The sequence below is a fragment of the Carya illinoinensis genome, chromosome 7, assembly GCF_018687715.1.
Source record: "Carya illinoinensis cultivar Pawnee chromosome 7, C.illinoinensisPawnee_v1, whole genome shotgun sequence".
Classification (NCBI taxonomy): domain Eukaryota; kingdom Viridiplantae; phylum Streptophyta; class Magnoliopsida; order Fagales; family Juglandaceae; genus Carya; species Carya illinoinensis.
Genome location: NC_056758.1, coordinates 18,631,567 through 18,655,076, shown reverse-complemented (window position 1 = coordinate 18,655,076; position 23,510 = coordinate 18,631,567). Strand labels below are relative to the sequence as shown.

At 36.4% G+C, this 23,510-nt stretch overlaps 1 protein-coding gene across 4 annotated transcripts; it reads right to left on the bottom strand.

Moving 5' to 3' along the window:
• Nucleotides 1–1,101: 1,101 nt before the first annotated feature.
• On the bottom strand, nucleotides 1,102–21,864 carry LOC122315744 (phospholipase A(1) LCAT3). Of its 4 annotated transcripts, XR_006244103.1 has the most exons (13): nucleotides 21,524–21,864; nucleotides 20,553–20,644; nucleotides 18,502–18,629; nucleotides 18,196–18,331; nucleotides 18,028–18,079; nucleotides 16,588–16,688; nucleotides 15,838–16,017; nucleotides 15,033–15,190; nucleotides 14,518–14,572; nucleotides 14,187–14,240; nucleotides 12,716–12,935; nucleotides 4,206–10,390; nucleotides 1,102–4,129 (listed from the first exon to the last, which is right to left on the bottom strand). XR_006244103.1 is itself a non-coding variant. In XM_043131864.1 (11 exons), the coding sequence occupies exons 1-11, from the start codon at nucleotides 21,828–21,830 to the stop codon at nucleotides 12,774–12,776; spliced, it is 1,425 nt and encodes a 474-aa protein (XP_042987798.1). In that variant the 5' UTR covers nucleotides 21,831–21,864; the 3' UTR covers nucleotides 12,527–12,773. The 4 variants fall into 4 exon arrangements, 1 of the variants encoding a protein (XP_042987798.1); XR_006244102.1 differs by having other exon boundaries at nucleotides 1,102–10,390; XR_006244101.1 differs by lacking the exons at nucleotides 1,102–4,129; nucleotides 4,206–10,390 and adding an exon at nucleotides 12,000–12,472.
• Between the last annotated feature and the right edge of the window lie 1,646 nt (nucleotides 21,865–23,510).

The following is a 23,510-nucleotide window of genomic DNA, read 5'->3' as shown; positions in this document are numbered from 1 at the left end:
GAGGGATCTATTGTGGCGCCCAAGTCATGTTGGCCTTGGAATTGACATCCAAGATTATTCATCTTGTTAAGGAGCCCTGAATTTCCCACCATAATCCCTCGTGCACAAAATTTGAAGTTCTATTAAACTTCTTTGCTTGAGTATAGCATACCATTTAGTTCTAATATCATGTAATATGTAACTAAATCATATATGAACCATATATACCCCCCATACCCCCCCCCCCCCCCCCCCCCCCCCCCCCCCCCAAAAAAAAAAAAAGGCTGTGAAGCATACAATGTTTGTTAAAAATGCTTACTGCTGGTTCTCTTTTGTATAGAGTGTGGAGCTGACAAATGAAGCCATTGAGTATCTAAGAGGAATCTTTGAATTGTTTGATAGTGATCATGTATGTCGTTTTATGTACTCTCTGAGAGTTTTCTTTTCCAAACTTGTTAATTATATATTATCATATAAACAAATTATCCAAAGACATGTTTAGACACAAATGAATGGGTTGGAAATACAAGCTAGATTGCAACTTGACCACCATCACTAAACCACTTAAAGTCACATGCCTGCACAATGGGAAGAATGCTTAACCTTCCAAAGACAGGAAGATCGAGAGAGAGAGAGAGAGAGAGAGAGAGAGAGAGAGAGAAATCTTAAAGAGGAAAAGCGAAAATTATTAGTCATATTTGTAATAGTGTTTGCTTGGTTTGGATACTATAAATAGCACTTTGTATAAAGTAGATGGTTTTTGAATGAATCAATTGTAACGGTGCTCTCCCCATGTTTTGGTTATTATATACAAATGGGGTATCCGTATGTATGGGTCAATTGTGTGTATGAAAATGTTGGTTCCTTACATTAACTTGTTGGTACAGAGTATGTCGATTAACTTGCTTCTGAAATGCTGGTCTTGACCTTGCAAGTGACTTATTTGAACTGTTGTTGGTTAATCAAATATAGGAAATTTCGTATGGGTCCCATCATCAATTTGGTAATGAAAACTTGTGTAATTAACCTGCTAACATGTACATACGAAGTTAAATTAAAGAAATTCTTGTAGGAGCACATAAAATCTCCACCAAACACAACATCATATACTTGAACTTCAAATTAAACACAACATCCAAATTACTTGAACTTCATATAAAGTTGCTATATTCATCATAGTATAGTAATCCAAGTACATATCAGTATATACACAAGGTATATATGGATCATGCTACTAACGCCCTTAGTCTGCATACAACACCACAATATCTCCACAACCTTTCCAGAAGGGACAAAAATCAAAACACAACATCTCCAGAACACATAAACTGGATACACACAAAGCCCCTAGTTTACAATCTACATATTCAGCATCAGGTGCATCTTCACAACTGTCTAATAAAATAAAAAGCATTACAAACTCCCCTTATAGGGCCACCCACCCATGCACCTCAGGCATACTAAGTAAGACTTTGCAAAAATCTCCATGGAGTTACACAGCATCAATATGCTCACATATATGAAAGAAAACAAAACACATTTAATAATAGGCATTATTTATTGGAAAAAAATAGTTAACCAAATAACAAGATCTAAAGACCTCCTCATTTCCTGATGGCCTCGATTGTGTGACAATGTTGTTTTGGGTTCTAACGCCAACCACCTCATCAATAGTGCCAAGTCTAGATCCCAGGTTATCACCCAATTGTGAATCCTCATCAAATATTTTCCTGCAAGCCTAAATCCCCCCCCCCCCCCCCCCAAAAAAAAAGCATATTAGTGTAAAAGGAATATTGACTATTAACTTGCAAAAAGTAATTACCGGCTTCTTCTTTCTCTTCGTTGCTATCTTCTCCACGGGCGGAACCTTTCTCTCAATTGGAGGTCTCCCTTTCACTCGAACAACATGGGGGCTCGATATCTTCTTACCCTTATCCCCAACCTCCTTTGGTCTAGCATTCGTTGATTTTGATTTTGACTTCAGTTTTATACCTTCACATTTTGTCTCAAAGTCATCGACATAGCGCAGGAATGCATTGACATGGTCATCACTTGGGGATATCTTCGTTGCTAATTTCAAACATCTTTTAACCACAACCCCTTACCTTCGTGCATTTATACTGCCCTGCAAGTCATCATAATTACTTTTGATCAATGTGTATCCCCTTTTTATGTCCTTCTCCAACGATTTAAGACATATATATATCTAGCAGCACATTAATCTTCTTCAGTTGACAAACTCTAAGTGCATGCCTAAATAGAATCCCCCTCGTTTCAAACAATACACATGTGCATTTTAACTTGCACTCCTTTTCACTATAGTAAACTAAGTAGTTGACTGTTTTGGTGCAGTCATCAGTAGATATTTCATTCAAGACATCAAAGGTTGAAATGCACCATTGTGTGCTTATAAGTGTGCAATTACAACACATTAGGTCTAACAGCTCTCTTTGGACCTCTTTAAACTTTGCACTTGTGACTTTTGAAATTGCTTCTTAATGCCAAAAGGGGACATGCAGAGAATTATTTTGTTGCAGGAATTGAAATTAGCCTTTGTCTCTACCTCCACCTTCTTCCTTAGAGTATTATTAAATTGGTTGAAAAATTCCTTCAAAGTCATACCAAAATGGACATACTCGTTAAAGAAAGCATTCATGCTTTTCGACCACGATGTCATGCTCATACCAGTCCAAAATACACTGGAACCTAAAAAGACCTTTCATTGTATAAGGACTAATGCCATGCATTACCTCCAAGATCGTACTTCTCAAGTAGTTGCCCCCACCTGTCCTCAAATTCTATGAAAGTCTATGAATCATATAATACAGTCTGTATGGAAGTCTTCAATTTTGCATTGAATTGGAAGAGAGATCCTAACTTCTCTAGAAGTTTGTGCCTTATATGTCATTGATAATATCTATGACGAGTTTCTGGAAATATAGTGGCAATAGCACTCTTCATTACTTGGTCTTGGTCCATTTGATGGCTTTGGGCACTCGACCATTCATGCAATTTAACCACACTTGGAACAACCAAATAAAAGTATGTGTTTTGCTTGGCAGCAACCCCTCCTCTAATAGTATAGATTACCCATGATGGTTAATATCAACAAAGAGAGCAAAAGGCATCTCGTACCTATTTGTTAGGTATGTCGTATCGAAGGTCACAACATCTCCGAAATACTCATAAGCCGCTCGACTTTATGCATCAACCCAGAACACATTTTCATCCACGTCCATGACAGAAACGAAGCCATCATTCATCTCTCTTATTCTTTGAAAGTACTTACTAAATGTTTTGCCACCTCCTTTATCAAACCTTAAATGTTTGGCCTTATCAATAAAATTTCAACAATCTTTCTCTTGAAAATCAAGATTCTCAAACTCCCCCGTGTCAACAAGAAGTATGAAATAATTCTTATTCACTTGAACACTTGCTCTATCATTCAAGTCGAGCATCCTTTGACTGTATTCATCTACAAACTTGTGAGGTCTCAAAAGTCTAGATTTCTTGGGGCTTACAGTACTATGGTTATGCACATTTTCAACCATCGTCAAAACCCATATGCCATTCTTGTTTAAGGTCGCATTTACCTTCGCCTTATAATACGTTTTGATTGTTGGCTATGGCTTCGAGATATTATTGTGGTTAGGTGGGTACTTGCCACCACGGGCACAACCAGTTGTCACATACAACCCTCCCATCATAATCTCTCTTCGTCCTCTATGTCCTTACACCAAAATCCTCTTGCTTGGCATATCGTTTATAATAGGTCATAAGCACTTTATCACTCTTAAATTCCATACCGAATCTTGGTGCTTCAACTCATATAACATCATCCGAGACAACAGCGGTACCCTCCGCCTCCGCCTCCGCCTCCGCCTCTTCACATTTGATACAGTTTCTAAAAATGCAAAGGCATGAATGGATTAGCATAAATTCAATATTAGCAGCATTAAAGTAATTTTTTAAAAAGTGTAATACCACCATTAGCATGACAACTTTAATCAGTCATTCGTGATGTACTTTCAATATTTTGTTCAAATTCCGTACTACTTGACACACTTGATGCGGGAGTCGCTTCTTGCCTCAAGTCCCTTTGATTACTCAACGGAGGGTAGGGCAAATAAGGTGATGAAATCATAGGATGCTGCATTCAAGGAAGTTGTTAGGAAAAAAAATGGACATAGTTCAAAATTTTTAAAAAAAGCTAAGTCTAAATATACCTGGAAGGTCATTTCAACATGCCTCAAGTCCTCTGGATTATTCAACGGAAGGTAGGGCATATAAAGTGGCATCATAGGATGCTGCATTCAAGCACGTTGTTAAAAAGAAAATGGACGTACAAAAGAATTTGTTAAAAAAATTAAAGTAAATATACCTGGAATGACTCTTCAACTCACCTCAAGTCTTCAATATTTCTTGATGCATTGTAGGGCATATTTAATCCAAAAGAATGTTGCAATTATGCAATTTGTTAGATTCAAAAGTATGCCAAACAAACTTTTTTTAAAAAGGTAAAAGACATCATTCTGGCTACCCGCATGGTAGACGTTTGGATTTCGATAAGTATTTTGAGGTCTCATTAATGGCGGGTAGTATGGATTTATAGGACCAACATACAACTGTGAAGTCCACATCGAATTGGGTGGCATTCCATCTTCCTCTTCCTCCATCAATCTAAAACTAAGAATGCCAATGAGAGGACTAGTCAAGCTTACAGTGCTTAATAATAGCAAACACTTGAGCATTAAGAGCACTGTGTTAGATTGGGAGGAAAACCGTACATGAAGGAAGTATACACAAACTCCTCAAAAAACCAAAAAAATTAAACTAAAAAATAGGCAGGTCATAATAATATAGGTAACCTATCTCATGGCGGAATTGATGTACAAGAATTAATGATGCGCTAAAGAAACTCTAGCAATTAGGAAAAAATGTAGCCTATCTCAAGAATCGTGAAAATAGCATGATGAAGTTTGAGTCAATTCTCACATAAAATAGTCACGTGAAAAGAAAATCGCTTTAGTGTAGGATGAAGCCTTGTTCAGGAAAGGATGATGATATGGTGAAGCTCTAGAATTTACAACACAGAACATGGGTTCATACTACTACAAGTATTGCTAATCAATTTTTTTTATAGGTAAAATAAAGTATTGCTCTGTTTTTTGAGAATCATCAAAAGTTATATATACTTAAATTGAGATAACACACCGCAAGTCATCCATTAATAAAGAATAGCATAGTTAAGCTCTACAAGGACATCAATAAATTCCTACAAGATATATAATAAAAATGAGTCTTCTTTCTATTGTTCCTCGTAGGCGATAAAGGTGAAGTAGTGAGTCTGCTACTATTTCTCAGGAAGTAGGAAGGAGATGCTTCTGATCATTACGGTGGTCGGTGTGGAGGTAATGGAAGGATTAGAAGAGCGATGGGATCGTCTGAACCTGAATGAAGAAGAGCCCGATTGTGCTTGAAATAGAGGAAATAGATGAATTAAAGTTGAAAGGGAAGAGAAGCCTGGTGGGGAAGATCTGTGCTGATAGCGTGATTGGGAAGGAGTTGTAAAATTGATGATGGAGAAAGTGTGGAGAGTTAGTATACAGATGGAATTCAATGAAATTGGAGGGAATTGCTATGTAATTACATTTGCGAATCAAAGTGATAGGGACAGAGTTTTGGATGGATGCCCTTGGTTATATGATAACTATCTTTGTGTGCTGAACATGTACTCAACCACACCTACTGGATTTCTCCAGTGAAAGATTTTGGATCCAAATGTATAACCTCTCTCTAGGAGGTATGAATAGAGAAATGGGTGAGAAGATTGGGGGATCAATTGGAACGGTCAACGAGGTGGATGCTGATAAAGGTGATGTAGCATGGGGAAAATGCCTTAGGGTGAGAGTCAAGTGTAATTTATGAAAGGCACTAGCAAGAGGCAGAACAGTGAGTTTTGAGGGCCAAAATATTTGGATCCCATTTAGATAGGATCTGTTTTCATTGCGGATTTGTTTCACATGGGAAACAAGGTTGTAGGAGTGGGGAAATAGGAGGGTAACATGGAAAGGAGGAATCCATGCATCCATGCAATTTGGATCATGGATGAGGGCACTAGCAGGTAGTAGAAGGAACATGGGGAGGGAAGGGGATGTAAAAAAACAGCAAAGTAAGAGTGGAGTGCAGGAACAGGTTCAAGAAACTATTGTTGTGGATGGGAAATGGACTATGAATGATGATGAGATGAGGAGGAGCCCTGCGGTGGTGGAGGATCTTGATGAGGACCAAAGGGTGATGGTGGAAACAATGGAGGGAGTAAAGAAGCTAGTGGAAAGGGGGGTCGGCTGAAGGGGTGAGGAGTTAATCCTGACTCATGATATTTTGCAAGAATTGGGAGAACAAAAAAAGGAAGTCTTGTGTACCTTGAATGGGCTAGAGAAGCATAAGAGAGGCAGCTGGAAAAGAAGGGCTAGAGGGCCAAAAATTCCTGGTGAGTCCCATGCATCTGTTACTTCTGTTACAATTATTAAGAGGAGTGTAGATAATGTTGTAGTGGAGGGGAAGTTGAAGGGTGGTAAAGGGAAAAAGGCTAGGGTGGAGCTGGCTTAAGGGGATAAATTGATGGTGGATTTAATGGTGGATAACTGACTACTGCCTCTAGAACAATCTTTATACGCTACATTGCATGCCAAGTGCTCATCAACCAAACGACTCCACACACCCATTAATCCAAACGCTGCGTTACATGCCCAATCCTTCTCCAGCAAATGGCGTTGCACTACTGAATCATAACAATTCCCTTCCCTTAAAGAACCTTGCCCTCAAGGTTTAGAGGGCTGGTGTAATTGTCACATACACCCAAGAGAAGAGTATAGAGAATGAAAATACCATCATCCACTCACAAAACTAACATCAAATGTCCAACCCCCGGGGTAAAAAATAAGTATAATCTTTTTACCCAAAGATATATATGCCAGCATGGAAGCTTCAGAAAACCGTGATACCCTAACACTGGCCAAAATAGTGAATGCATTTCCAACCAAATGCATGTCACAAGCTTGCCAAAAAGAACAACCTCTTTATCATCAGTATCATTTAAACAATTCCATGCTACTTTATAAGCATAAGGGGTCTCTTCACCAGTCTTGTCTTCAAGGTCACAAGTTGCAACCCATTCTACAATAAGCTTCTGACAGCAAGTGACAGAAGCATGCAAAAGAGCCTTTAAAACAAAGAGATAAGAACCTGAAAGGCTAGTGTATTTTCCAACCATGGCAATTTTAATTGGATCATGCAACTTGTCAAAAACTATTTTCCTTGCAATCCATTTCTTTAACTCAGGCTCCCTAGCAACAACACCAAGGTTTCCACCTGTACAATTTGTTGGCATGGCATAGTTGAACTCTTCAATGAAAGGTTTGCTTTATAGAGTGAAACTAAGTGTATCCCGTTTCCCCTTCAACTCTTTCTCCTTCTCACAAGAATTGACAACCATATATGCACATTTCCACTTCCCTTTGTCAGATGGCAATAAGCAGATGATGGTTTCTACCAAAGATTTGTTCCATTGGTAATGAGCAATATAACCCAAAGTATCAATAGATTCTAGCGACCACCTAACTACATACATTTTTAATACCTCTCCAATCACCATAGCATCCATTCTTCCCTTGCCTTTTTCAGCAACCAAGTAACTGAACAAATCAAATTAGGCAAAATCCACACAACCCGCATGTGATCTACTCTCTACATCTTTGCAAAATCGAACCACAAAGTCAGAGTCCTCCTTGACAATAAAGTTTTCAGACCCATCCAAATTCTCACATCAAGCCCATTTTCTAGTCCACACTCAAACTTCCTTTCCAACACCCCCTTCTCTAGTAGGTTGAGAACAATCATTTTCTATAGGAAAATAGCCATACCTGACAATAGGATCATGAGGTTGGAAAAAACTCATAAATATAGAACAGTGAAGCTAGAAAATAGCCATACCCGACAATGGGCTTTCTTGGCTTTTCCTGATGCGAAGTCTTTTGCTCCTTATCAAGAAGAAAAAGACTACAGCAAAAATTGCAAATGCAGAGAAAAGAAATGCAGCTAATCCTCCCAATTTGTAAGTTGGCTCTTCTACTTTCTTTCTTATTGCATGTTCATCTACGGAGATGCTTGTATTTGTGATGCCTTGGTCCTCAAAAAAGGAAACAAAATAGTCCCCTTCTTCTAGAGTATCCATCGTAATCACAAGGGGAAGAGACCAAAAAGTTTTTAATCGCCAATTATCAATAACATGAATTGAAGAGCCCTAGCCACTAGAAGCAGAGAACCCAAAATGCATGAACTTCTTGAATGTGTTGGAGAGGTCAATCTGAGAAATGAGAATGGGACTTGAGGGTCTAATCTGCGAGTACCCAAGCCATACTCGGATAATTTTGATGGCCTCTCCATACTCAACCCAAGCCATAATCTACCTCTTGCTTTTCAAATAAATCCCTCTCGAAGAGATCGATCGACAATAGGTTGTTCTTTAATAGCAATACGCAATGATACTGCCTAATAACATTGAGGAAAAATAATCCAGAAGTAACGATATTGTTGACACTGATCGCAACCAGATCAATCCCAATAGTTTTGTGGATTCCAGTTGCAAATACTAGCTTAAGTTTAGTTCTCACACCATGTGTACCGACAACAAGGTATGAGCCACCAATTCCCGATACCATTTTGGCAATCCCATGAACAAGTTGAGAGCTAACATTAATGTCGACATCAGCCCCCTTTTATGTTAGACTCTCAATGATGGAACTGTTCTTTGGCATCGAAAACAATTTTAGAGACATACGCCGAGGGAAAAGTATAGAAAGCCACCAAGAATCGCTGTGCATGGCAACCAAGGAAACCTAATCTTCCTGATTCTCACTCACAGATATAGCTCCTGCACTCGTGACCTTCACAATGGTAGCGATGATGTCCTCGGCCTCTGTCTTGGCTGGAGTAGCATATTCATCTATCTTGGCTTGGTCTAGGTTTTGAAGCCAAAGGAACCAGTTTGAGTTGGGGGGGGGGGGGTTGGTGGAAGTAAACGAAGACGACGTGGGGTTCTTGAATTGAAGGGCTAGAGTCTAGGATTTTTGGGGTTGTTGGACCGAGAGTGAGTGGGGAATGCCTCCTGGCCATGGAGGGTGCCATACGAGACGTACACAAACACCATGGAATCTACAGCCCATCAACATCCTAACATCGAAGACATTGTTGATGGAGTTTGCGATGACTTAGTTTATGGCCCCATTAATGATCTAGTGCTCCATCTCGGTGAGGTTAATCTTGGATGGGGTGTGATGGGGAAAGGAGAAGAGGCACGGAGATGAAGGAAATCATTTTAGAAAATTTTGGTTGTTCAGAAATTAATTTTGGCTTTAGATTTCTAAGGATAGATGAAGTGATTTCTTTGGGAGTAACTTCCATGGACACCACCACACTCCCCTCCACCGCTATTGGCTTTTCTACGCCTTCATCTGCAACTTCAACTTCAATCTGCGTTCCATTTTCTTCCTACAATACCAATTTTTGTGTTTCTTTGGATGAATCCCTAGCTGCCGAGTCTTCTTCATCCTTATAATCTTCAACAACTACTGGTTTTTGTTTTCTCACCTTTAAACTCAGTAATATTTTTATAAGAGCATACTGATTAGGAATATTGTTCTGCTTTACCACCCAGGTAAGTAACATATCTGTCAATTCATCCAAGTGGTTATTAAGTTCCTAAATACTCTGTTCATTGGAGTCTATCCGCCACTGTAAGGCTTCTTCTTGCTGCTAGAAAAATATTTCATCCTCCATAGATCGTCGACTCTGGATACCAATTGTCAGGAACCTGTTGAGAATTATTGTAACGTAACAAGGAAACGAATGGGAGATGGAATGAAGGTTGTTGTAATGTAAATGATAGAAGCCTGGAAGATGTTTGTGAAAAGGACTCTTATAGTCATAAGCTTGCATTGATAAAAAGGGATGAGCTATTTGAGGTGTTCAACGTCCAGTACAATTCAGAATCTTCAACTACACAAAAGATATCCCATCCCCCCACTAATTCTACTAATTATATATGGATAACAATTCCCTTTAGAACTTAAGATAATTGAAAGCATTAAAATGGAAAATAAAAAATTAATAGAAATTGTTGGAATCCTGTCAGACATGTGTCCCTTGCTAGTAACTTACTGCTGCCTCCAAAACAACCTTCATAAGCTGTGTTGCAAGCCAAGGGCTCATCAACCAAACGACGTCGCACACCCATTAATCCAAATGTTGTGTTGCATGCCCAATCCTCCTCCACCAAATTACGTCGCACTACGGAATCATAATGCAAGCTGTAAGATTGTAGCCAATACAACCCTTGTTATGTGTCATTCTGGAAAAGAATAACAGAGTATTATAAAGTTGTTATATCCTTTCAAGATCTCTCTTATCATAGGTGCTTTTCCATCAAATATTTGGAACAAAATATATTTCATTTTTAGAATAGAAAACGCAGTAAAAGACCAAGCCATGCCACTTAATTGTTATTTGCACTTCATAGCATAATTGATTGCTAATGCCAAAAATCACACAACATATTGAAAAGGACAATGATACACCACCAACCACATTACAACCCATTTACCACTTACGGTGTATTATTTGAGGACCTGGTGAGATCTCCCTCCCAGGGGAAACTAGAGCCCCAAACTGGATATATTCTCCAGTTTCTTCTATTTCAATACCTTATGAGTGGAAAATAAAATATATGATGAGTCTGCAACAGGCACAGACTGTTCTGTAGCATCAGAAACTGCATGCTGCAACTCCACTGACCCTTTTGAGAAATTGGGAGGCTGGGTCTCGGCTAGCATTGAATACGAATAAGCTCTTCTTTCATTCCTCTTGTTCATGGCCCTCTGGGGTTGGTGGGGCACGTCAGGGCCCAAGTGCTTGCGAAGGGAAGAACTCAAAAAAGAATGCGGATCTCTCTCTTTTTTGTTCCCCTTGACTATATCTCTTCCTTAGTCATTGCTTGATTGTGCATTTTAAATTTTTTTATTTTTATTTCATTTTCTTTTAAGTATTTTTTTAACATCCTTAATCATTAAGAAAAAATTTAAAAAAATATATAATTTTATTAATACTCACTTCCTTAATCATTAAGTAAAATAAAAAATTAAAAAAAAATCAAATACAAAAAAAGTTGTAGATAAGTTGTAGTTGAGTAGTAATAATATCATTTTCCTATTGAAAATAGGAGAAAGCATCATTTCTAGCCCATGGTGACAATTCGAGTCTTGATCGGTGTGATTTGGGAGCCCCAACTACAATCCGTAGCGACTATACGAAACTCTTACATACATCCATAGCAATGAATAGAAAATAAATACAAGAAATATAAAGACAGATGGAGACACCCAGATTTATGTGGTCTAGCACTAGACTTACGTCCAGACGTTATTTAGAGGGTAAATCCACTATAATATGAATATTTTACAGTCTCTCAAGGTCTCTCATTTCTCACTGTACAATAGAAGTCGGAGATCTATTTTTTGAATAAGATAATCCCTCTGGAGCTCCTGTCGTGAGATTGAAGAAGCTGAAGGAGTCAATCCAAAAGAAGTCTCCTTATCATCCAGTCTGACCCTTTTTTATCTTGGCCTTAGGAGTAGTGTGAAATAACAGCTTTATGTCACTTCCTCCCTCTTGTGTGTCTGACCCCTTCTATTTTCTCCTTTTTTTCCTCCTTTCTGTTGGCTTCTTCATTTCTCTCTGACCTCTCATTTTTCTTGTCCCCTTCTCGTTCCCCCTTCCTTTGTCCTTCTCCCCCCCTTCCTATTCCCCCTTCCTTTGTCCTTCTCTCTTCCTACGTATCTCTCAAAGGTGACCTTTTAATGGGTTGGACTAGGATGCCTTTTAGGGCAAGGGGTTTTAGCCCCCCTAACACTGATCACCAAAGCACTTGGTGAGCAATGGCCATCACATAAACTTAAGTGGGATAGTATGAAAACCATAATTATTTGAGTTCTACCATTTACAAGTCAGTACAACGTACACCACTTATTATGAAGCCATATAAGTCATAGAAAAAAAAAAATTAAAATGCATTAAGACTCCACATCAATAATGTATGAGTATTGCTACATTCACAAAGGAATTATACAAAAATAATCTCACAAACTGATACAAGTGGGTAAATTAACAATCTTTCAAATATAATTTTTTTGAAAGGCATTAAAACTGCCATGAGAAATTGAGATCTGTCCGAACCAAGGGCTTTTGGAAGATCATCTGCATTTGGTTGGACCAAGTGTGGAAATGGGATGTATTCGCTTTTTATTTTCTGGTATCGAAAGTCAATATCATGAATTCCTATGATTTCTGCCTTTGGAAACTTGAACTTGCTCTGGAAATAAGCTTTTGCTTACTAGAAGAGAGGGCCACTTTCCCCCAGAAGAGAGATTATTATTCCCTGAAGATTTATCCCCAAATGTCATGCCAAACATTGCAAAACGGGAAAAAAGAGTTTTCCAAAAAAAGATATTCCATGAGGTTAACAAAGCCTTTGGCAATAAGATGATTCAGATATAACATTTACACTAACTAATTCAGATTGACACTAACAAGGGGAAATATGCTAGAAAAAGGACTACTCGTGTACATGGGATGTATACAGAAGGTTCCAAATTCACAAAGTTCTGATGCTATTACTTACAAATCGTGACTATTTGAAACACATCCCCTATCTGCATAAAGAATTGCGAGTCCATGAGCTAAGTTGAGGCATCTACTACTCTGGAAGACTTTGAATGCTTGCGGACCTTTTGATCAACCCCCAACCACTTTTGGACGTATTTAAAAACTGTTTTGTCTTGTAAAACTCCACGATGACTAGCAGCAACTGCTACTCTTTCAACTGCATCAAATCCATCAGCCTGTGCAATCCAAAGAAAGATTGCTCGACAGAGATTAGATATTATGCAATAGAAGTTGGTACTCACAAAGAAAGATCAAACTCCTACACTGCGGTACATTAACTAATCAAGCAAGAAAGTGAAAATAAATTATGTTCTCGGAAGCATGCACCCCGATAATTTCTCAAGGTTTCAATGTATTCAAGATGTGTATCCAAAGATGAACTTAATTACAAAGTAAGCTCATAGCATATCAAGAACAAATATAACAACAAATAAATCTAAAATGCTCACTAAGCCAAACCTAACATAATCCAATAAACTCCATATTCAGACTACTGTCTTAGTTTGTCTTGTTTAGCTATCTAAAACCTGATCAATATACCCATCATCCCTGTTGTTGCATCCCTCTTGCATGTTGGTTGTTAACCAGCTAATAGATTCATTCACGTGCACCGAAGCATGGAGTAAAATATTTTAGTTGATATCATAGATCACATTTTCGATGACCAAACCATGGCCTCCGGATACTATCAAATGTCTTCACCACGTTCTGCTCCTTTCTTGATGGATAAGGAAGAAAATGACACCGATTGCATGTGCGTCTATATCGCTGATCACAGTATTGTATATCCCAAAAGTTTTAATTATTAGTTGCAACTTGTATGTTTATGTATGACATCAGTTATAATTGGGTAAGCTGGTCGGTTTACATAGTCATCTTTCAGTTATAATTGGGTACCCTTACTCTGCTTCATCCTCTATTCATGAATTTTTTTTTTTTTTTTTTTTTTTTTTTGCAGAACCTTCTAATTGTAAGAAATGAACTTTTCATTTACAATAAATGATACAAGATACAAACAACATTGAAATGTTCGCATTATTTGTGCATGTGAAAATTGACTGGAAGAGAGGTGCTCGCATAACATGCCAAAACTTTTCCACCATGTTCAATTGTCCATTTGTTTAAATTTTCCATGTTCGTGGGTACATAAAGTTCAAAGTTTCTAGCCTCTAGGGTGAAAAGAGCCAAAGTCTATCTGAGCTTTGGTCTGCTTGAGTTTGTCCAGCAGGCTTTTTAGAAAGCTCAAAATGTTAATTGGGCCAATCTGAGTTCAAGCTTGATATTGGTTTTTTTACGACTCAAGTTCTATTTACCAAGCAAGAATTTGGATTTTCATTTCAACATTCTGACACTGGACATCATCGTAAAGCTTTCCTTAAATAACATCAGCTGAAATAATGTGTCAAATGAAAAATTAGATAGAGCACCTTTGCTGATTCAGCAGGAACTGTTCCATCTCCATCAACATAAGAATACTGGGGCTGGAATAAAAAATGATACAAGGTATAAACATACAAAATAACCAGAATGTGTCAGTAGCTAAGGCACAAATTTAAGAGCATGTGCATATGAGCATATTCGTCAGTTTATGTGCACATTAAAATTTGAAAATTGCTGTTTGATAAATCACCTGTGAAAAAGGGCTTCTACCTAAGCAGAGTGTAGTTTCAAGAGGTGAGGGGTTGTTGTATCAATTTAACTTCAAGTTTAACTTAAAGCAGTGGGTTAGTGATTTCACAAACAAATCAAATCACTCACCATTGAGTGGCAAATTTCAGACAAGTCCTCAATTGGAGATGTTTCTGAGCCATAGCTGCATTGAACACACATATGTCAGATGCACTTCTACCATTAACAATTTTCATAATTGTGGTCAGAAGATTCTAAATCTCAGTTCCAGTGAATTTTAACTTGCTTTTGAATTCAAAGAAAGGCATGCCATTTAGAAATCATTAGTTTTGATCATACAAGCCATTGGATTAAATTTCAATCCCTTTTTGACCTGAGCAATACATTAAGAATAAACATCATTTAACATGCATGACTAGAATTAATTAAAACGATCTTATTCATCAAATAATAATAATAATAATAATTAAAATGAGCTGGTGTTGGTGAAGAGAGCCCCTTACGTTTGACAGACTACATCATGCTTTCCAAACCCCTTTTTAGATTTCATATTTTCAAACAAATGAGGACCATTTACTTTAAAAGTTCCCATCCCTTGACCCTTACAAAGCATTTTTAATTCCTAAATTAATTCACTCACATACCAAACGTCAAAAGGTGTGTCAAATGATGTTCCATAAATGTTATAGAAGCAGAACCCATCCGGTAATTTAGCATCATATATAACTTGGCGAGTCCCAGCAGCCCATTTGAGAATCTCGAAGTTAAAAGGCAGAGCTACCATTTTTCCATCATAATTAAGCTGCAACAAATACACATGATATAAGCTTTAGATACTCTTTAAAGAATGTATGGTGGAAGTGAAAATTATAGGGGAAAGGAGAAAAATGCCACAATCACATCATGAAATGTAAGCAACAGTGTGTGTGTGAGTGCTTCTGTTAGGAAAAAATATAGGGGGAGAACTTCAAGTAAAAAGGAAGTAGATAACATATTCTTCAAGGATTTTGCAAACATAAGAAATCAGAATAGATATACTGCCCTTGAAATTGGAGATAAAATTTTTCTTTTTTAATAAGTAAAGTTGGAGTAGAAGTTCACGAACAGTCTTGACTATAATTTCCTTTCATTTCTGAAAGAGGTCAATACCGTAAAAACTTAAGTTCTACCAATTTGAGCTGGTAGCATTAACTGGTTCTATTGGAGTATGGGCCCAGATGAACCTTCGTTTTCAGAGTGAGACTCTCCAGGACTTGGGGTATCCTTAGGTTGATACACATTATGAACATATATATATGTACACAACACATATATCTAGTGTGTTTATGAATTTGGTTGATTCATCAACGAAACCCTTAATCATTTATCAAATATATATTTATATATATATGCAGAGTTTGAAGACAAATATTAATATCTTTTCACGTCCATTAATTATGAACACAGTACCTCATTATCCCTCAATGCTTCTTCAAACAGAGTGATACTTTCAATTGGACCATAAGATTCCAAATCGACAGAAGTTTCCTCATCTGTGGAGTGCTTTCGCCAAACTTGAATTTCTGGCTGTTTTTTCCAATTAAATTCTGGGTTTGCCAACATCTCATATATTGATGGGCACTCAACCAACTATACACAAAAATATATAGATGTCATCTCATAGTCCTTTGTATATTAACCAAAGACATTAAAGAATTAATATGAGTGTAGTCTTGAATAGGGTAAGACAGAGTCATTATGGGAAACACACAGAATGAACTCTCTGATTTGAACAAGATAGCAGCTACACCTAACCAGAGTTTACCTGTCACATGGATCTAGAAGCACAAATCTCACTTCCTTAGACCTGATGGTTGCAAGCTGAATACGTAGTAAATTGGACATGCAACTTATGAACCTATACTAATCTTCGATGGGGTTACATGCATCTGAATGGTTGACCTAAGTTAAACTAAATCCAACACCCTAAAAAATTTTATAGATATAACCCAAAAAGGGCACATTACTGTCCAAACACAACTCTCAGTATCCAACAATTATGCCAATATTTCTTTAACTACATATGGAAACACTGCATTCTGGTCATGTTTCAATTAGAACTATAGCTTCACCAAGAAAAGGTTCGGCACAACATGACTAAGGTCAAAGTTTTAGATTTAATTCCATCACCTGGGGAAAATAGTCAAGTTGAGGAATTACCAGCTGGTGCATTGTCCACCTTGACACAAAAAAGAAGCTTTCAAATCCTTCAACAAACTGCAATCCAGTTAAGAGTGAATCATTAATGCATCCCGGTGCACCTGTCAATTATATTTCAGAATTAATTGGAGCACAGTTTTTTCTATGCATGTTAGTTTGGAGCACAATTTGAGAAGACACAAGAAAAATAATGGAGGAAAAAGAACAAAACAGAAAACTTCAGAACTGCTGTCTGAGCTAAAACTCGTCAGGTGCTTTAGGGGTATTCTTGGACTCCTTGCTGCTCATGGCTCATCATAAGGATAAAAGTAATCTTTGGCACACTTTGTGTACCTTTTCTCCACATTTTCTTATTAACTTCCACCAAGAAAAAGAACTTGAAATCACAATACCCATAAGATCAAACAAAAAATAGTCAGAGAGATGCAAATAAGAAGTCCAGAAACATGTCTGTGGATTCATGCAGCTGAATCCAAGTTGGGGATAAGTCCAAGCTTAACAATACAGGGCATGGAAAGACAATCAAGGTAAATGAGGATGCAAGGACACATTATTGACAATAGAAGAAAAGAATAGTAGGAAACAAGAGCATTCATGAGGATGAAGAGGGATCCCCAGTCAATAACCAGATCAATGAAAGCATCTAAAGATAATTCAGTGCATCAGCCACTAATAAGCAGCCATCGATCGAAGCTAAAAGTGCCTCCAGAACCTGAAGCACTACATCTCTTGAAGTGAAGAATGGAGTTTCTGACACTAGAGACAAGCAGGGCAATTGGCCTCCTCAAGTCTTTGTTGCAAGGGCTCTATCCAACTTGTGGTCTGGATACAGATTAGGAGTTTAAGAAAATTGCATAATACATCTTAAGTGGTTTGGATTATGTTTCCATTGGATTGGATATTTGATGTCTCACATGCAAATGATAGGAACGATGTTGGGGCCACCCCCTTTTCATTCTTACACAGCCTTAATATGTCTGCCAGGTAGACAGACCTTACTGCTTAAAGGAGTGGCTATTTGTAGATTGAACCTCTTAATTACTATAGTGAAGTTAGACAACACATTTTACAGCCACGTGGCATCACTGAGGTAGTATACAGTTTTCTACTATATCAAGCAGCTTCACAAGTCCCAAAAACTTCTTGTGCTTATGTTGGTTATGAGCAGAATATTTTTTCATCACCTTTCATTTTCCTTGCATTCTTCTTTTTCTGGCTTCAGCAAAGCCAAACTACCATTACTTTAAACAATGGAGAAAAATTGTTCTCAAAACAATGAAAATACCTCTTTGAACTGTTTGTAAAATTTCGAGGATATAGTTAATTACATTAACTAAGATCCCCAAGTTTCAAATGTAGTTTACTGAAAAGGAAATGAAACCATTCCACTCTATCTCAAAGAAGTCAAATCCGTTGTTAATAATGAGTAAAATAGACTACCTTGAAAGGGGCATGCAATGCATATCCACTTATTCACATACTTGGAAAATACCTGCCAACAAATGGTAGAATCACCAGTCATGCCTCTTATGACAAAAGAAGACAATTAATTTTTGCATGTCACAAGGGAAAAAAAAAAAACTGATCACCAATAGAAAATTTGCACACCTCATTATGGAGTGACATGAAACACAACACTAGCAGCCCGCCCATTGAATGCGAGATTATATTGACTTTTCTACCACCAGAAGCTTGGTGAGCTGCTTTCAACTTCGTTTTAAGACCTTCCATTAATTTGTCAATTCTGCCAGCAATAAATTGCAGATAACCATGAGCAACATTAAGGAGCTTTTAATATCTATAAGACACCGTTTTATAGTTAAAACCTTGGCTAGAGATTGACACACTTGAGAATCACATCACCAAGACATCAACTTTAACAACCAGAAAAGCAACCAATACAAAATGAATTACCTATTGCTTTGCCGGAAATCATAACCATATCCAAATAATGTGGTTCCCTTCTTATAGCCACATTTAACAAGCATATCAATCATAGCATGAAAATGATATACCTCTGTGAAATGTAAAAGTTTCATCACCTGAAACATCAAATGATATCATATCAGAAGCAACTAAGAGGGAAAGAAACTAACATGATGGTAATGTAATGATGAAAGAAAGATTAAGAAATACAAAATTTGAAAGTATTGAAATGGATGCTTCTAAGACTTTTAAACCAACTGACATGTGTCAATGATGACATAAACTAAGTGTATACTAGTGCATCTGTGCATGTGCAATCCTATCATCATAGAACAGACCAAAATGTGGTACTCATGGAACATTGAACAATAGACAAAAAATCACACACTTCACATGCCACATTTGCTGCAATTATTAATCATTCTAAAAGAGTATATACAGGCTGATGGGGACAATCATAAATTGATTATCTCTGGAAGAATGTCAACATGTGGTTTGAAGGCAAGAAGGAATGAAGTAGTTGGTCAGGATAAACTATGATGCCCCATATTGTGAGAGTTTTAAAGTCTCATATTGGATGGATGGATGGATTGAAAAGGTGTTGCATAGTTGCTAAATTCCACCACACTAAGTGTTTACTTGGTGGGATTCGATTAAATGATTATGTTATCACCACTTGTCCCAAAAGTCTAATAGGAGAATTCAGAATTTGGTTTATATTTTACCACTCCTCATGTGTAGGCCAACTTCTTCTTAATAAGGGTGAAATATTTTTATTTGAAATGGGGAGGAAAATATTTCTCCTGAGGATTTAATCCAACATGTGAAATATTTTTTGATTGAAATGGGGGAAATAAAGTGTAGAGTTAAGGCTCGAATTCAAAAATGTTGCTCTGATATCAGTTAAGTCACTACCTGTCCCAAAAATTAAAACTAATAAGAATAAGTAAATTTAATGATTTAGTATTAGATTCAATGTAGTAACATAATATAGTTGAAATACTGAAACCCAATGCAGACTCTAGTAACGTTAGAGGTTTGTGTGAGATATTGTAATCACTAAATTGTGAACATATTGTATTAGGAGAAATGTCGTCATCCCCAATCACACCTGCTATGTGACAATTTAAATAGCTGCTATTTAAGTGATTGACAAACTACTTAAAATTTGCTAGAGATGACAAGTTGTAGGATGAAGAGTAGCGTTGCTTTTATATTAATTACCCCGTTGCGTCAGTAGATTATAAATCCCACCTGCATACCCCTTTTTTCTTCAGAGAAAAATCCCCCTGCAGGAGAAAATATATTTCAAGCACAGAGTACTGCATGGGTACTAAAGTCCACATTTGATGTTTAATGTAAGTGAGTTTTCTAAGTGATTGCAAGGGCTTCGAATATAACTATAACTGATCTTTTTGGAATATCACATAGATATGGCTATTTCTTCTGTATGTTGTGACATAAATAGCAAATGAGTGACTTTGAATACCATGATAGTATTTGTTTCAATATCTCACTATGAAATTATTGCTAGTTCACATATCAAAAGAACATAGGAATTGAATAGCTCAAAAGCAAAAGCCAAACCCAAGAGAACAATAGAAAGAGAGAAGCCGAGAGAGAGAAGGGGGGGGAGCCTTCCCAAGCATTGGCAGGCAGAAAGAGGAAAATAGTTCCTTATTCATTAATTTATGGCGGCCACAAGTGAAAAAAAAATAAAAAATCTCTCCTTGTTCACAGAAGGATACATCAGTTGGCACGGTTTTTAGGATTTTTTGAGTTTTTTTTTTTTTTTTTTTAATCACAACTAGGTCTATTCTGAATCATGTTTGTTATTGGTGACCACTCAATTCAAGAACAGACACATGTTTTATATACTTAGAAGCAATCGACTGAAAAGAATTAGAAAAGTTCCAGTCATATAATTTCTAAAAAACAATCATTTAATTCAAATTCTAGTACGCCTTGCATGGCAAGATACTATATGCTACATCATTTCAGGATTGTGAAAAACCATGGAGAGGATTTGTTGATCATACCAATGATGGATCTAAAATATCAATTGCATACAGCCCGTAATCATCATCAGGGACCAAAATTTCAGTGTCATCATCCAATGTTTCTGTATAACCTAAAATCACACTTACGCAAAGTTAAGGCAGAATAATTTGAGGAAACCAAATAACTATGCCATTCTGAAAATAAAAACTAAGATACTGAAAAGAAGGCTAAATTGGAGATGGCACTGCTTCTATCTTCCAAACAGTCTAAATGAAACTATTTTATTACTAAACAACATAGACATGGAGAGAGAGAGAGAGAGAGAGAGAGAGAGAGAGAGAGAGAGAGAGAGAGAGAGAGATGCAATCAGGCATTTTGAATATAATTTGGGAATTGGCAGTATAACTAACTCACACTAATTCAAAATTCTGGGAATAATTTATATTTTTTGAATTTCCGGAATTACAACTAACATCTGGAAACGTTTGAAAGTTCAGAATTAATTACCAATTGTTTGACTGTTGACAATAACACTGTATTTGAATTTTCTTACATCTCTGGTTTCTTTCGTTTTCTTACATCTCCCAGCAACCAAACACTGTATTTGAGATTTTATAATCACAATCAATTATTTTATATTTTCCTTTTTTGGAGGCTTTGGAATAAAAAGTATAAGCCATAACTCATAACTCATAATTTAATTCAAATTAGATTTTATTAGCCTTGACAGATATTGCAATGAGTTTTCCGTTTTCTCTCACTTGAATCATTTTTCTTTGCAATACACTTACGAGTCCTCATAACTCAGTCATTAATTAACTTCCTCACCAACCCAAAACATAAACAATGTTTCTCTGTTTCTCTTTTTCCTTCAAAGAAAAACCAATTTGCTCAACAAAATCAACACATATTCGAACTCCAATGCAAAAACACAGAAACAAACGTAAATATGTGCATATATAGACAAACAAATATACATAAACTAACGAGAGAGAGAGAGAGAGATGACCTGTGGTAGGATTATAGACAGACCAGACCTTCTTTTTGAACTCGAGGTCCGCCAGAAGGATCCGGACCCAGACCCGTGTCTCGAACCCGAACTTCTTCTTCTTGGAGTGGAGAATGGAGCCTCCCATGCCGGAGATGAGCAGAACCGGATCAACGTCAGACCCGTCCGCGTCAGAGCTCCGTTCTCCAAAGCAAGGGCAGGAACACAAGCCTCCGAACATTTGTTCGACCCGGAATTGGATACTCGGGTTCGGGTTTTTAAACGGCCTAGGTGGTAGTTGTATTTTGCCGTTGCTCTTTGCGACCATAGACAGAGACAGAGAGAGAGAGAGCGAGATTTTAAAAGAGAAATAAATGAGTAGACGAGAGAGAGAGAGAGAGAGAGCGACAGAAAATAGTTTATTTACATTTTAGTACTTCAACTTTTTCTTATTTTTTAGTCCTTCCGTATACTGTTTCCAAGTTTCAAGTTTTTAACCTCATTTTCTTTAAATTAAATGGATTATTTTTTAATTTTTTATTTGTCAATGTCGGTAAAATATGCCTAATAATATGTAAGCTAGCTGTATAAATTATTATTTTCTATATTTATTTTAGGACTCAACATAATATATTTTATACATTAAAAATTCATTTTTTATTCAAATTAGATGTTAGATATTTATACAAATAACACTAAACTAGCTAAGGTATTATCTGATGTTCTTAAATATTTTTAAATATTTCATTTATAAAACATTCAAATACAAAAATATTTCAATTGCAAATTTTTAATATTGTTATATAATCATTGTCTAATTATTACAACCGTTATAAACTTCAAAATAAAATACAATAAATAATACAACTTTTTTTAAATTTTATAATAAAAATGAAGTTAAAATTATTTAACTCTATAATATTTTCATTCAACCTTTTCTCTCTTCTTTTAAAAAATTCAATAAAAAATCTTAACTAAAACCATTTTATTATAATTTATAAATCATTTCATTACTATTTACAAATATTACAAAATATTCTATATGTCCGAATAAGTCCCAAGACTTATATGTTTTGTTGTCAAATATTGTAAAAGATCTACCTTCTTTTTATTTTTTTAAAACCTCGTGATACTTTGAAATTATTTGTTAAGTAAATTTTGTTTAAGATGAAATAAATTCTTATAAGCTTTTAAATAAATTTTGTCTGAACTTTAGAATATAGAATAGAATATATATTTATGATTATCTGAAGAAATATTTTGGGCAACTTTATACTCAATAAATATTGTACACTTTATTTTATTTTATATATTTATTCCTCTTTTATATTCTAAATTTTAAAATCACAACAAGAACTTTAAAATGTCTGCTGTTTTTGGGTGTTGAGGTATACTCAACACTTTTCAATTCTCCTTATTACTATTTATTAATTTATTATTATTTTTTACTTATTTTTATTACTATTTCTTACTTTTTATTTAATTTTTATTACTATTTATTATTTTATTATTACTCTTTACTAATTTTTTATTACTATTTATAACTCTTCTTAACACTTCTTAACACCTAAATCCACGTTGAAAATATAAGAATGGGAGGGTAATAGCGTAAATACAAAACTAATAAAGGGAAAGGTTTGGGGAAGAAACAGAAATAATAAGAAATAGAGGAATCAAGGAATAAAAAAGTGAAGGCTTTAACAACTACGTGTTTTGCTAGGCATGAATGCATGGAGCAGGGCTTCGGTTTCCCTATTTTAACCCTCTATAAACTTTGGATGTGGATAGATTTAAGTGAAACGTGGCAAAATAGGATGGATGGGAGGTGGAATGTTAGATGGTAGAGAGGGGAAGTACCTTACCAAAGAGTACTCGAGAAAGTTAGGTACCGAAACGCAAGTCAAGTTAGATGGGGAAGATAGAGCGCGAGTACGGAGAATGTATGGGAATCTCAGACCGGATATCCCCTTTGAAATTCGGCTCCCTGACTAATTGCACCATCCATAGT